The sequence below is a fragment of the Lactuca sativa genome, chromosome 4, assembly GCF_002870075.4.
Source record: "Lactuca sativa cultivar Salinas chromosome 4, Lsat_Salinas_v11, whole genome shotgun sequence".
Lineage (NCBI taxonomy): Eukaryota > Viridiplantae > Streptophyta > Magnoliopsida > Asterales > Asteraceae > Lactuca > Lactuca sativa.
This window is the reverse complement of record NC_056626.2, coordinates 206,476,731-206,490,930: the sequence shown is the minus strand read 5'-3', so window position 1 is coordinate 206,490,930 and position 14,200 is coordinate 206,476,731. Positions and strand designations below refer to the sequence as shown.

The 14,200-nt window shown below is 32.7% G+C and overlaps 1 protein-coding gene across 1 annotated transcript; it reads left to right on the top strand.

The window, feature by feature from the left end:
* Nucleotides 1-8,439: 8,439 nt before the first annotated feature.
* Nucleotides 8,440-9,887, top strand: LOC111902279 (psbQ-like protein 3, chloroplastic). The gene is made up of 3 exons (XM_023898132.3): nucleotides 8,440-8,597; nucleotides 9,064-9,179; nucleotides 9,360-9,887. Exons 2-3 carry the CDS (start codon nucleotides 9,128-9,130, stop codon nucleotides 9,857-9,859), a joined length of 552 nt encoding a protein of 183 aa, XP_023753900.1. The 5' UTR covers nucleotides 8,440-8,597; nucleotides 9,064-9,127; the 3' UTR covers nucleotides 9,860-9,887.
* Nucleotides 9,888-14,200: the final 4,313 nt, after the last annotated feature.

Below are 14,200 nucleotides of genomic sequence, written 5' to 3'. Positions count from 1 at the left end.
ATTCCTCTTCTTAGTCTTAAGAATGCATTAAGATTTCCTTAGAGAACTAATTGTGATATGGTTTCTTAATCATTAAGATGATCACAAAAACTGATACTAAAGTACTCTCCCATCTTTTCAGATTTGAGAAACTTTTATCATTCTGCCTTAATTTGATTCTTCTTATTCGCTCTGCCATACATTGGAATTTTTCTAATGTATCAGAATTACACTTAAACTTGTAAGTGTAACCATATTTACTAAACTTTAGTAAATCATGACGAATAGTCTTAACAATCTTTTGTGGTGGACTTAATCAGTGCACAAGAATGTGTACTCGATCCCTTAGTCCTTTACTTGACTCACACATCCATGTGAGCAAGTAGTTAGTCTTAATTTCCCAATGCTTGAAAGTTCTCATTCATCATGCTATACAACTTGCATGATTCCAAGTTTCAGTCCAATTGAAACTTGGGTGATCAGGATCTTTCCTTTTATTTGGTAAATTTAGACATTACCACAAATGAAAGAATCAATTTCATATTTCCACTCTTGCTATTAATGGAATCATATAAGCAACAATTTTTTTCCTCAAATGCCATTGTAAGGATATTTTAAAATAAATAAAATCAAAATTTTTCCTTTTATTTTAAAAGTTTTGCGGAAAAACTATCCTTACAGTGCAAAAACACATGAAAACTATGTTGTTATATATTCCTAAGCAATATATCATAACTCCTAAGAAGTAGCTCAAGTATCCGATCTTCAAACTATGCGATAGAAATCCATCTATGCGATCAGATTCAACATATTCTTTTCTTTTAAGTTTATTCACTTTTCCTTTTGATTCTTAACCACCAACATGTGACCCAGTCACATCATGTAATAAGAATCTCATAATAGAAACTTAGCAGAGTTAGATAGTGGACTTTACCTGAAGTAGAGTCAAACTTATTGACTTTAACACCCTTAGGTAAATTGGCAGCTTCGCAACCAATGCCCCTTCCTTTGGCAATTTAACATATGGACGCTTTGGTAATGGAACATGGGACTATCACAGACTTAGCCTTTCTCTTTACCATATGGTCAACCGAGCTGACTATGGTCGATCCCTTTCCATTGGGAAGAGAGAGCTTTACTGGATATCTAATGTCATCATTGTCAATGTCCATAAAGTTTTAGGAAGTTGATCTTAGCAAATGGATAAGATCATTAAGGGTCTTGTCTTAGTCTGTTTCATAGGAGTCCCGAAGGAACTCACTATGTGACTTATAAAGTGATTGAGCCACCGACTTTCTCAAGACTTTGACACCCAACTCTCCCGGCTTGTCAATATGTGACTACATCTCCAAGATGTGACCACACATATACCTTTACTTTCCAATAGGGCTTGAGTGACCTTAAACTCTTCAAGAACTTGTGGGTTAGGGAGAATAATTGGAGGAGGTGAAAGAAGTATGATTTCCATGGGACATCATATTCATTTAGGAAAGCTTGTTTCAAGAGATTTGGGAAGATCATAAATGTCTAAACCAGACATCTTTTTGGGAGATATTCAAGATAGTTGATTTAAAGTCCTTAATATGACACCCAATATGAAATATTAAGGCTAGGACCCAACAAACTATTTTATAACTTAGAAGATGGATGCCGTAATCCAAGCTATAAAATATTTGAAGGTACGTGAATGACGATTCACCAATTTCCACAAAGATAAACGAAATGTATTATTAGGTTTTAATTGGTTTTTGAAACTCCTAGATCATTGAGATTCATTGAAATTTTCAATGACATGTTTCAATCTAGAGTGTGCCCTTCAGGTTTTGTGACTGGGATGCCGAGGATCACAAAACAAGGTGTGAAGTAACCATGCAAATATACTGGGTACCCTTAATATTTACCCTTAATCGATGTGCCGGTTAACCACACACGCTCCACCGATACTATGATAAATATTAAGTTACCCTTTGCCTACCTTGTTAAGTCCAGGTTAGTGTGCCGGTTAGCCACACACGCTCCACTAACGGCTTAAACAAAGTGCAAAGTGTAATTTCATGGATTAGCACCTTATTCACTTTTCCCTAAGTAACTAAGATTGGGTATTTACAAAAGGTTTAGTTACTTAGTATTTATCATTAATACTTTTAATGAAGGGAGAATTATAGTCATTGTCCTACCCGTTCGGCTAACGACCCTTCACCGGTCAAGGAAGCGGTGGGTGAGAGTGGACACCCATTAAGCTGCCATTTTATAGACAGTAACCTTATACCCCCTTATAGACCGACTTCGTGAATGAGGCCTACTAACGGTAAGACTGACTTTACTCTTATACATATATATAAATATAATTAACTTATAATATTATAAAGTATAAGGGTTGAATTTTAACTTTTAAAATGCTAAGGGCTTAACTTGGAATTAAATTATTCATAAGTGAAAACTTTTCAAATTCCAAAACTTGAGGGTAAGTTTTGAAACTATTCAAAACTAATTAATTCCATAACTTATGTGTTTAAAGTAGTTTTAATTCAAAAACTCTTCATGTTCCATAACTTGAGGACAAGTTATGGAAGACTTTAAATTATTAAAGAATGTAACTTTTCTTTATTTTCTAACTTATGGAATTAATTAAGGTTACACATTTTATTATTTAATGAAGTGACTCTTGAACCTCCATAACTTTGAGGACAAGACTCTTCATTTTTTGTAACCATTGCCAACTTTTATGAGTTTTATGAAACTTAAATGTGACTTTTCATATAACTTGAGGACAAGTTACAAAAACACATTTTAGAATCAACTCTTAGATTAAAATGGATTGAAAACACATAATCAATTAACTTTTCTATTAATCTAAGCAACTCATAAGAACAAGGTAATTCAAATCAAACCTTTTCATGTAATTAGTCTAAACCTTAAACTAATACAAAACATGAATCTATTGACAATTATCTTTGAAATTGGATTAGCATGAACATTAACACATCAAAAACAAGTTTATAAGTCCAAAAACATCTTAGGGTAATGTTCCTAGTCCAATTCCAGCCAAAAAAACTTGAAAATATGCTGTCTGGGGCTCCTACTCGTCGAGTGCATGAACCTACTCGACGAGTAGGATGAATTTCCTCATGGACTCGACGATTTCATCAATGGACTCGGCGAGTCCAGTGCCTAGAAAGCCAGAAAATCGATTTTTTCAGCATTTTTTAGCAATTTGCATCAAGTATAAGAGAAAGCAAGCCTAAGCTCTGATACCACTGTTGGGTTTTGAGCATTCTAACACTCCTAAGTATACATGCAACCCTAAATACATTGGATCTATGTTTTCTCTATTATACATGCAAATATGAACTTTCCAAGGTATTCATCCTAACTAGCATAATAACATGATTCATATGAATATATCAAGTTAGAATTACATACCTCTTTGATGTAGAAAGTCTTTATGAAGCTTGAGTGCCTAGTGCCCCAAGTGTGACACCTCAAATGGTTCACACAACACCAAATACACTTGGAAAGACTTGAGAGAATATCCACACTTCATAAAATCGGCTAGCCCTTCATTCTCACATACTGTCCACAATTTCATGAGCCATGGGATTTCCTTTATATGGTGGCTATTAGGGTTACACCATGTAACTCATAACTTTACCCATTCCTTATGCTCCATGGATTTTAATCTCCATGGAGTATCCATGGGTCATCCTATGGACTTAGTCCAACATAAGGAATCTTGGATCACAAGCCCACATATATAAGAATGAATGATTTACACAATCAACCCATATATTTAATTAGTCTTCTTTTGATCACTTAATTAATCCTAGATTAATTCTTGATCAATACTTATTAAATAATCTTATTAATATATTAGAACTTATAATATATTAAACAACCTTAAGTGTTATTTCTCTCATTACAGTTTATCCAAATGCATGATGCCATGCAACCCAAATGGACCATGCCGGGTCGGGTCAAGTCTTACCAATTATAGTTATGGACTTAGACATTAATCCAACACAAACATCATGGCGGAGCTTGATCCCATCCTTAAGTTCGTACTTCTATTACTAACTAATGCTCCACCTGCGAAGGTGCAAGGGGGAGAAAAAGGATGCGAAGGTGTTGCCCCGTTGAAAGATGCTGGTAAGCTTAAACTTGTAGGGAAGGTGATATTGACTCAAATTTGTACATCACTTCCAGTTTCGTTGACAACCACTTCTACAACTACAACATGAAGACCGATAACGAAAGGGATTGTTATTGGAGAAAGTGTTAGAGGCTCAGGGTCATGTTTGAAACCACCTCCTTCGAAAGATGATAAGGGACATAAAGGGAAAGGCATTGAGATAAATCCTTCTAAAGAAGAGAAGAACTAGAATTTGGAGCTGGAAATTGAAAGGAAAAGACAAATAAACAGTATTCTGAGGCTAAGACAAAATGATCCACTAGGTTTGAACAAGGGTGATCCCAGCAAACACTGGTGCTATGAAACTATCGAACGAGTTGTTTCTTTGGGGAAAATGCATGATTTTCATAAAGCTCCAAAGAAGAGTTATGATACTGAAAACTATGACTTTAACCAACTTGATTTTCCGATAAATCACATGATGTTTGTTTCTGCACAATATAAGTTGGTTGATCAGTTCGATGACAAAGATGCATATAAAAGACTGAAAATGATATTTCATGCAGTTTTGGGTAAGAAAGAAGAGGAAGTATGGTCTTTAGTAAAGATTGTTAAAGTGATGAATATTTCAAGAGAGAATTTGTTCAAAGGTCTACCGCAGAATTTTTGTTATTTTGTTGTCAGAGCGAATAATGTAGTATGTGACTTTTCAATCGCTGACTTCCCTTTGATGAACTTGAATGACCTGATTAATGTGACAAATATTCTAAGCATTGTTGATGTTTCGAAGCTTCAAGTAAACAACAAGAATGATTTCCTTATAGGGTTTGCTCATATCAAGGTATTCATAGATAATTACTATGATTGCCTGGCAGTTACTAATATCGAGCTAGCAATGGCTGTTAATAGGATTTCGAAGGTTCCTCAGTCAATGCTGAAAGGGAAGATTGATCTCAAAGATTATATTGATGGGGAGATTATGCATAAACTTTTAGGAGTTGTTTTTCAAGGAAAAAGTGAGAATGGTAAAATGACTAAGTTTTTGTTTCAATTTTGTGAAGTAGAGAGGTACAATAACTCTCAATATACAAGACTTTTAGTTCGTCTCAACAATTGCAAACGAAATAAGATGGTTGATAAGGCTGAAATTCGAAAGACGATTATTTGGTATATAGAGGTTCATAGAGTACTTCACTAGACCATGAAGTCGATGGCATGAGTTCGACACTTCTCACTAAGGGGGAGATTGTAAGTGTCGAAATGTCTAGTGAGGTGTCGAAGTCCTATTTGGTCTTTATGGTGTCGAAGTCTAGCGCTTTGCTATGTATGTATTTTGTAAGGCACTGTTAGATGTTGAAGTGTAATGTCTAGTCCTTACATAGTCTTTGAGAGTCTGTATCACCCTATAAATAGGGATATTATAGAAGTAGAGAGTAGCTTTTGAGCACTTCGTTCACTTTCTCTCTCTTGTACTCATATACATTTTCTAACGAATCATTGAGCCAAACATAACTTATTTATGATTGTGTTCTTAACGATTTATGTTCTTGATTTTTTTCTTTAAACTCGATTCAAACGCACTATAGAAAATATAAGTTTAGAAAAGAAATATTTGGTCTAATGAATGTTGACTACTTTTCTAGGAAAAAAAATATTTGATTCAAACTAATGAAAAATTCAGACAGTCATTTCTTTGGCTTGGCCCATTCTGTGTTTAAATTAGGGTTGAAATTAGTCTCATTATTCAAAAAACAAAACATTCTCGTCTTCTTAATATTGAAGTGAATTAAAATATGATGAATGGGAGCACAAAGAAAAGAGGACTTTTACATTTTTAGGATAAGATCAAACATCACTGTCCTAATAACCTGTTGTGTCATTAAAATCTTTTCTACGAACAAACCCAAATCAGGGAGTATATGGTTTTTTCAAAATTCCAATACGTCGTTTCAGTTAGGGCATGAATCATAAATTTAAAAATTGAAATTTAGGGCTTGATAATTCTAAATTAAACCATGCTCTGATACCACATCTTGTAATTAACGCATAATCCAAGATTAATAGATACATATACACGAAGAACCCTAGATTACTCGAAGAATACTTACTTGAAGAATATGAAATTCCATTGATGTTGAAGATGATGATCTCAATATTATGATTCTTCCACTTCATATAATGATGTATAAATTATTGATTTTGATGGATTTAACTACACACACTATAATGGTGTTTATAAAGAGGATTGAGAATGCAGAAGGAAGAAACGTCATTCCCTCTTAAAATGTACACCCTCTCAAATGTGTGTATTTATTTGTCAATTACACCATATGGAAAGTACTTGGAACCACACAAAATAGGTCCCCAAGTTATGGATAAATGTCATGTCCATCATACTACATAAATTAATCCAAGGGACATGATATGTCATATGACAAATATTATGGTACACACTATAATTGCACCCTATATGTCAAAAAAACATTACAAGAATAGTCTGAAGGTCATACTAACTAATAGGTTATTGTTCCAACATGAACTCCACAAAAACTTGAACTCTACTTGCTCCCTTAGATTAGATTCATAGATTAGGGTGTAATCAATGTGTCAATATACTAGAACTGAAGATCAGATCTCTATGATATGGATGATATGAACACCAAACTAAGAAATCTTTAGAAACAAAGAATCAGATTAAATCAATGGAATCATCCAAGACCAAAATTAGGTTGAATAAGGATCACACCCCTTAAGGCCCATGTGTATGTCGAAAATGACTTTACCTTGGAATAACAAGGTCACACCTATGAAGGCTTGATCCACCTCATACAATCCTGATGCAACCTACTTTCTTTTCCTTGTGTGCTTTGTCTAGATATTTATAGGATGCTTGTTCGTTACTAGACGATAATCATACCACTACACTTTCTACTTTGTGGCTCTAATAAGATTAAGTTGTAAATTTGGTAGTGACATTAGTATGTTATAGTTTCATACATACTCTTGCATATGATATGTTTGGACATCGAAGGTTTGAAGAGTGTAAATGTTAAGTTTTTCTTACACTCTTACATGTGAATCATGTTTCTTCATTGTGGATTCTTACGAAAGCATGTGTTTCCTCATAACCCAAACAAAACCGAAATAGGATGTTATGATGCCACGTTATTATTTTTAGTTTATATAATTTAAGGAATATAAAAAAAATAAAAAATGACATAAATAAGGATGCAATAATTTGGATGCAATTTTAGCTCCACATGATGCCACCTCAATGCCACATAAGAGGTTAGTCACAATACATCCTAAAGCGATTGTAATTATATATCTTAAACAAACATTAAAATTAGTTGTTAGTATATTTTATACTGGTATGATATGACATTGAGGTTACTTGTAATACATCCTAAAGCGATTGTAATTATATATCTTAAATAAACATCAAAATTAGTTGTTAGTGTATCTTATATCAGTATGATATGACCATTTACTTGTAATACATCCTAAAGCGATTGTAATTATATATCTTAAACAAGCATCAAAATTAGTTGTTAGTGTATCTTAGCTCCACATGATGCCAACTCAATGCCACGTAAGAGGTTATTCGTAATACATCCTAAAGCGATTGTAATTATATATCTTAAACAAACATTAAAATTAGTTGTTAGTGTATTTTATACCGGTATGATATGACATTGAGGTTACTTGTAAATTGTAATACATCCTAATGCGATTGTAATTATATATCTTAAACAAGCATCAAAATTAGTTGTTAGTGTATCTTATATCAGTATGAAATGACCATTTATGTGTATATATGTTGGAGTTTTCTTTCTCCATAAGAGTTTTTTTTTAAGAGAACTTCAAGAACTTTGCACATATCTTATTTTACATTAGGTATCTCCTATATATTAAAATGAAAAAAAATCAAGCACATACATTAACAATACTTTAACATAGGGATGTTACCGGACCGATATTATGAAATTGGCTCGATAATAGATCCTGGTATGGAGCGGTTAGTTCGGGTATTGGATCATAAATACCCGAATAATCAGTTTCGGCTATAAAACCCGAAAAAACCCGCACAATGTCTGACTTGGCAAAAAAAATGTGAAAAATGACTGTGTTGTAAAATCTAATTAAATTAAATTCAAGTGATGGAGATAAAGTTTCAAGCTCGCAAAATTTGAAAAATGAAAAATTTAGAAAACCCGGTTACAACACACTTGGCAAGCGGCACACCATTGAAGAAAACGATAATAAGGTCAAGCAGCTGCTCAATGCTTTTGGCCTTGGTGCTATCTGAGAAAATAATGGATAGGGAAGGGCTAAAATCGTAAAATATCGCAAATATCTAAAAGCTTGTGTCTCATATTTTCAGCCATTCATTATTGAATGTTATTTGGAAAAATCGAAGATAATTTGAGCGAGAGGAACATGAAGAGCAAAAGTATTCAAGGCTCACTGCCGATTCCTCTGTGGCTCCGTAATGTTTTCTGTCCCTATCATAGTACTATTCCGATGTTAATTTACAATTGTATATGTTCATTTCTTGTTGATTATCTCTGGTGATATCTGAAATAAGAATGTGTTATAAGTTGTACGAAGCAAGTTATGTACATGGTTGCTAGAGATATGAACAAAATTTTGTGTTCCAACAAGTAATTGGTTATCGTCAACATTTATAATATTCTTTAAGCTTAGGGACATACAGGAGTAGCATATAATGGTTATGTTACTTATAAACTACCCTATTAAGGTAACTAAGTCTCAGTTATTTGTTATTAAAGACTCATATTTCCATTTCCTCTTATTACATATAGAAAACGCTATAATGTCCCTAATCAAATGTAGCATGATATTAAAATGGTTGCGTTACATTTTTTTTCCTTATTAAAATCAGGCATGATATAAAATGATGAAATTAGCCCTAATGTTATTCTTATTTGCAGACTAATAATTGATATATTTACTCTCACGTCTCAACATTAAACAAGATGTCCATGTTGTAGAAGAATGGTTGCTTTACTTTGGCAGATGACAACTTTTGATGTTCTTGCTCTTTCAGGTAAAGATAAATCGCGTTACACAATTTTGGATGCTTTGTTAAAATCATAACGTTTTAATTGTTAGTAATTGTTTAATATGATAACTCTTCACACAACCAACGATAAAATTGAAATGTATAATTTTCTTATTATTACGATTGAATTAATACCATTTTAACTGTTCACATTTTTATGTGCAGGAAAATACAATGAAAAGCGCATGAAAGAAACAAAATTGCATTGTAAACGCACCCATATCACAAGAAGAAACGCAACATCACTATTTCTGTTCCTTTCTTCTTCAATTCCATTCCAATCCCAACAAGCATATGCAGCTGAATCGTCGATTCTAGACATGTTTAGAATGACTGTTCCTGACCAGACAGTGGAGGAAGCAGAGAATGGAATCAGAGAACATGCAATGAGTTTGGTACAAGTGAAAGATCTGTTGGAATTGGAATCATGGAAAGAGGCGCAAAAGGAATTGAGGAAGAGTGCTTCTTATTTGAAACAAGACATTTATACGATAATTCAAGGGAAGCCTGGAATGGAAAGACCTCAACTTCGGAATCTTTATTCCAAACTTTTTAATGATGTCACAGGGTTAGATTATGCAGCGAGGGATAAGGATGTGCCACGTGTCTGGAAATTGTATAAGGATATTGTTGTCACTCTTGATGATATTTTATCTAAAGTTTAATTACAATTAGAGCGTATTATTTTAAGTATATATTATGTTATACCCCAATATGCCTATTATTGTTATTATTATGTTAAGAGTCAGATTATTCTATTAGTTTTCCATGTCCAAGACAGATAAGATAAGTTAAGTTAATGATACCCTTATGTTTATGCCGAACACGTATACTACATGAATTTATAAAATAAAAATGAAATGGAACTTTTTGCTTAAAAAATTCATATTAATACAAACAAAATTTGCAAAAAATAAACACCTAAAACAATATCCGTGCATTCTTTCGAGACCAAAACATCAATTATTTTCTAATAGTTAGGATGTCGTATCAGCACCACAACCACCTCTCATTTTTTTAATTAAATATGTTAAAATATAATTTAATAACTAATAGATGATTCCGTGGTAAACCATAAGTCTTTTTTTTTTTTTTTGCACTATCTATTTTACAATAGCAATATAGTTAAGAAAGAAACACAATGATAAAAGAGCATGCCATGGACAAAATCATAAAGAAAAAAATTACATATTTTAGCAACATACCTTTATTATTTTGAAATATTGGGTGGTGTTTTTGTTATTTAATGGACATAAGAGGGACAAAGTATTTCTAAATGAAATCTAATCCAATGCGTTGACTTTTACTCATAATAGCAACGTACTTCCAATCTAGTGATAATTTTGGTTTTAGTCATAATCATAAAGAAATTAAAAATCGATTTCTGTTATGGTTAAAAACGAAAGTAAGTTGCTATAATAGGAATTCTTGGTAAAGTACATTACTATTTATTTAATGAAGTTACCTTATGTTGGATATTTGTATCCACCCATTCCTTCAATCTATGTAGTCTCAACTTTGTCTAGTCTTTAACCAAATTTGCAATTGTAGCTTCAGCTTCAAAAGGTAGCCTCTCTCTCTCTCTCTCTCTCTCTCTCTCTCTCTCTCTCTCTCTTGTAATTGCTTATCCCCCATCATAACCATCAACAAAATTTTCAACTTCAATATGTTGAATATCTTTTCAACTTCACTTGAAGAATCGATTCCTAAGGGAGGAAGCAGAGGTAGAGGTGTAGTCGATTTCTTCTGGAACAAAGTCATGAACCTAATTGAAGTAGATTAGACATAAATTCAAAGAACAATGCAAGTGTATTCGAGGGTAAGTGGTGAGCGACCAGCTGGCGGGAAAGGGATAGGTTGGAGAAGCATTTGAGATACAAAACAAGTCTAATTTAATTTTTTATGAATTTATCTCTTGTTTTCAAAACCATTGCGAGCTCGTCTCTAGAAATATGGTCGATGTCTCGCGTTAAAAATTTCATATCGCGAACTTTTTGTTTTTGTTCTCGCTCTTTTTTTTTCGCAGCCAATTTCTCTTTTCGGAATTACAAACGATTTTCGAATTTCAAAATATATATTTCAAAACTATTTACCACCTTGCGCACAAAATCTCATCTTTCGGGTCCCGATGCATTAGTCATTAGACAAAGACCCTATCTTTTTGTGCCTTATTTTAACCCATCGGGTGGACTTTCTCATTATGTTTGAATTCATCTTCTTCGTTCAAATCAAACTCCTAACAAACATCCGAGGAAGTTGTGTAACTCATCTCGAAATTTTTAGTTCTTTTCAAATCACCTTCTTCTTTGCCAAAATATTCTTGCCATTTTGAGGAAGTAAATAAAAAATTCCAAATATCGACAAATTTCAATTGGCTTCGTATTGTTGTCGATTTTTAAAATTTCAAGCGCCACATCGAAGATATTTGTATTGCTTTCCCCGCTTTTTCATTGACTTAGCAAGTTTTTGAATGTCTCATTGACTTTTGTGATTGTTTTGTTCATTTCGCAAAACTTGCTCGTATATTCGTCTTTGTGAAACCGTTCCATAATGCGTTGCCAAAAATGATCATCGGTTACACATTTCTAGTTATGGGATCCTCCAAAATGTCGACCCACGATTCTGTTGATATTTTCTCTTCTCTCGGTATCTAATACTAAATACTAAGGGGCGAACCTTTTATTGTCTACTAACCAATGCTTTTTTGTTCCCCTTTCCTCGTCTTTTAGGGTTTGGATGGTTCTGATTGCATTTTCCAAATAAATTTGACTTCCAGCTCCATCATATGTTGGCGTGCTACCTAAGCACCTTGTATTGTACGGGGTTCCCACTCCTACCGGTCCATAGAAGGGTGAAAAAGAGTTGAATGTTTGACATTTAGATATGAAGTTTTGATAAAAGTAAAACCTTAATATAAATTCAAATACTGCTCAAAATAGGATCATAATATTAAATGAAACAATTAAAAAGATTATTAAATTTTAAATCAATAAAGAAATCCATGATATAAAAGAGCGTTCAATACAATTAGTAATTATATGAAAGTTAACACAGTAATCCTTGAAATTAATAAACCTTGAAAGTTGACACTGAAAAAGCCCTTTAAGATGGTCAAGTTGGCAAGATTGTAATCCCCTTCTTATATATTCAAGCATTTGAAAAGAATAATGACTGTAATATGAACTTGGGAATCTTGTGAATCTTGAATGTTAAAATTCATAGAAAATTAATTCATAGATGATGATCCTTCATTATGTCACATTTATCTTTTTCGTATTCAACAATCCCATCAACAAATAGAACAAATGAGAGAAATCGATTGCACAAATTACCCCTAATTTTCTAATTCTAATAAACAATCAAACACTTATATATGGGAAATGATCTATTGATTTATAATTTAGCAATAACCGAGACAAGAGATACAAAGTATTTTATTTCCCATTTATGCCATAGTTCATTTTAACAATGGGGGAGAATGGAAATGGATAGAAGCAATAAGAAAGTAAAAAAAAATGATGTGCTTGAGTTTTTTAATTAAAGGAAATGGAAATAAGTGGAAGAACAACTTTTCCTCATAACTTTCATTCCAATTTGGAAGAATTCAAAGACAAATGAACAAAATGTTTAATTTTTCAGAATCAGAAATTAAAGGATATAAAAAATCAGAAAACCAACTAGATATACAAAATCAGAAATACGAAATTACCATAAAAGCAAGTGTGATTGTATATTCGTGTTTTCCACATACTCATTTTGGATTATGTTTTGTTATTTGGTATTATGATTTCGCGAATGAAGGCATCTATGGGTAGATGGGCTATTCAATCGTCAATCGACAATCACGATTGTGTTTTGTAGTTTGCAGTTTGTGTGATGGTTTTTTAACGGTTGATTTGTGATTGTGTTTCTCCTGAAATCGAATACATCGACTACTCGTCTTTTGTTTTGAATGTGATTGGCTTAGCTGATTGTTATATTAACACAATAGTTGTGAGACCCATATATTACATGAGTTAATTTAACAAAAAAAGTTAAATATAAATGTCAAAATATTTGAAAACTTTGAATTTATAAGAAAAGAAGAAAAATAATGAATTATTATAAAGGAAATGTTTTTTTATCATTTAAATTTAAACAAATAATTTAAATAAATAAAAGAAATTAATGAGCTTTAATTCTGGGAATTTTGAAATTAAAAAGTAAGTTTATTAATGAAATTGATATCCATTTATTACTATATTTATTTTAATTATTAGATTAAAATATTATGTGAATTTTAATAAAATAGAAAAACTCATAAAATGATATGTGGAAAAAGAATTAATTCAATATTACTACAAAATGACATTTAAAAAATTGAATGAGAATATGACAAGTGGCAAAAAAAATCTTCATTTATTAGAGAGGATTCAATTTTCAGCTATGTCCCTTCCCCCGCGTTGTGCCTTTCCTTATATGATATCGACCATCATATGGGATCAACATCACATTTAGGCAAAGATAAAACAACGATACCTATAATATAACTATAAATAATAACTATAAACAATAGACCGAATTATAAAAATGGTCCATATGGTTGATCGGCTTTTCCTTAAAAATCAATATATTTTTTCTTGTTTTAACTATATAAGCAATGTGGTTGTAACGCCCCGATTCTCAGGTATTAATTTAAATAAGAGTTTCTTTGGTTTTAATACCTACTCGACGAGTTTGTTGCCCTACTCGTCGAGTAGTAGTGGGGTGGGATTGCGTGTTTAGTAACCTACTCGCCGAGTAGGAGCTGGCAGATGAAACCCTAAATCCCGGGGTTTTGCACCCTATTTAAAGAGGCTTAAGCCTCCCTTGGCCTCTTTACAATTCTTGAGAAGCTCTTAAGAAACCCTAATTCGTCTGGTGCTCTATTGTGTGTGTATTAATCTTGGGAGGAAGATCTTTGGAGAGCAGGAACTTGGAAGGCAAGGGAGTTGGAGCAAGGAAAGTGTGAGAATCAGAATCTACCT

Coding starts and splice junctions, on each gene's coding strand:
- LOC111902279 (XM_023898132.3), top strand. CDS start 9,128: ATGGTTGCTTTACTTTGGCAGATGACAACTTTTGATGTTCTTGCTCTT. Junction 9,180..9,359: donor TGATGTTCTTGCTCTTTCAG/GTAAAGATAAAT, acceptor TTTTATGTGCAG/GAAAATACAATGAAAAGCGC.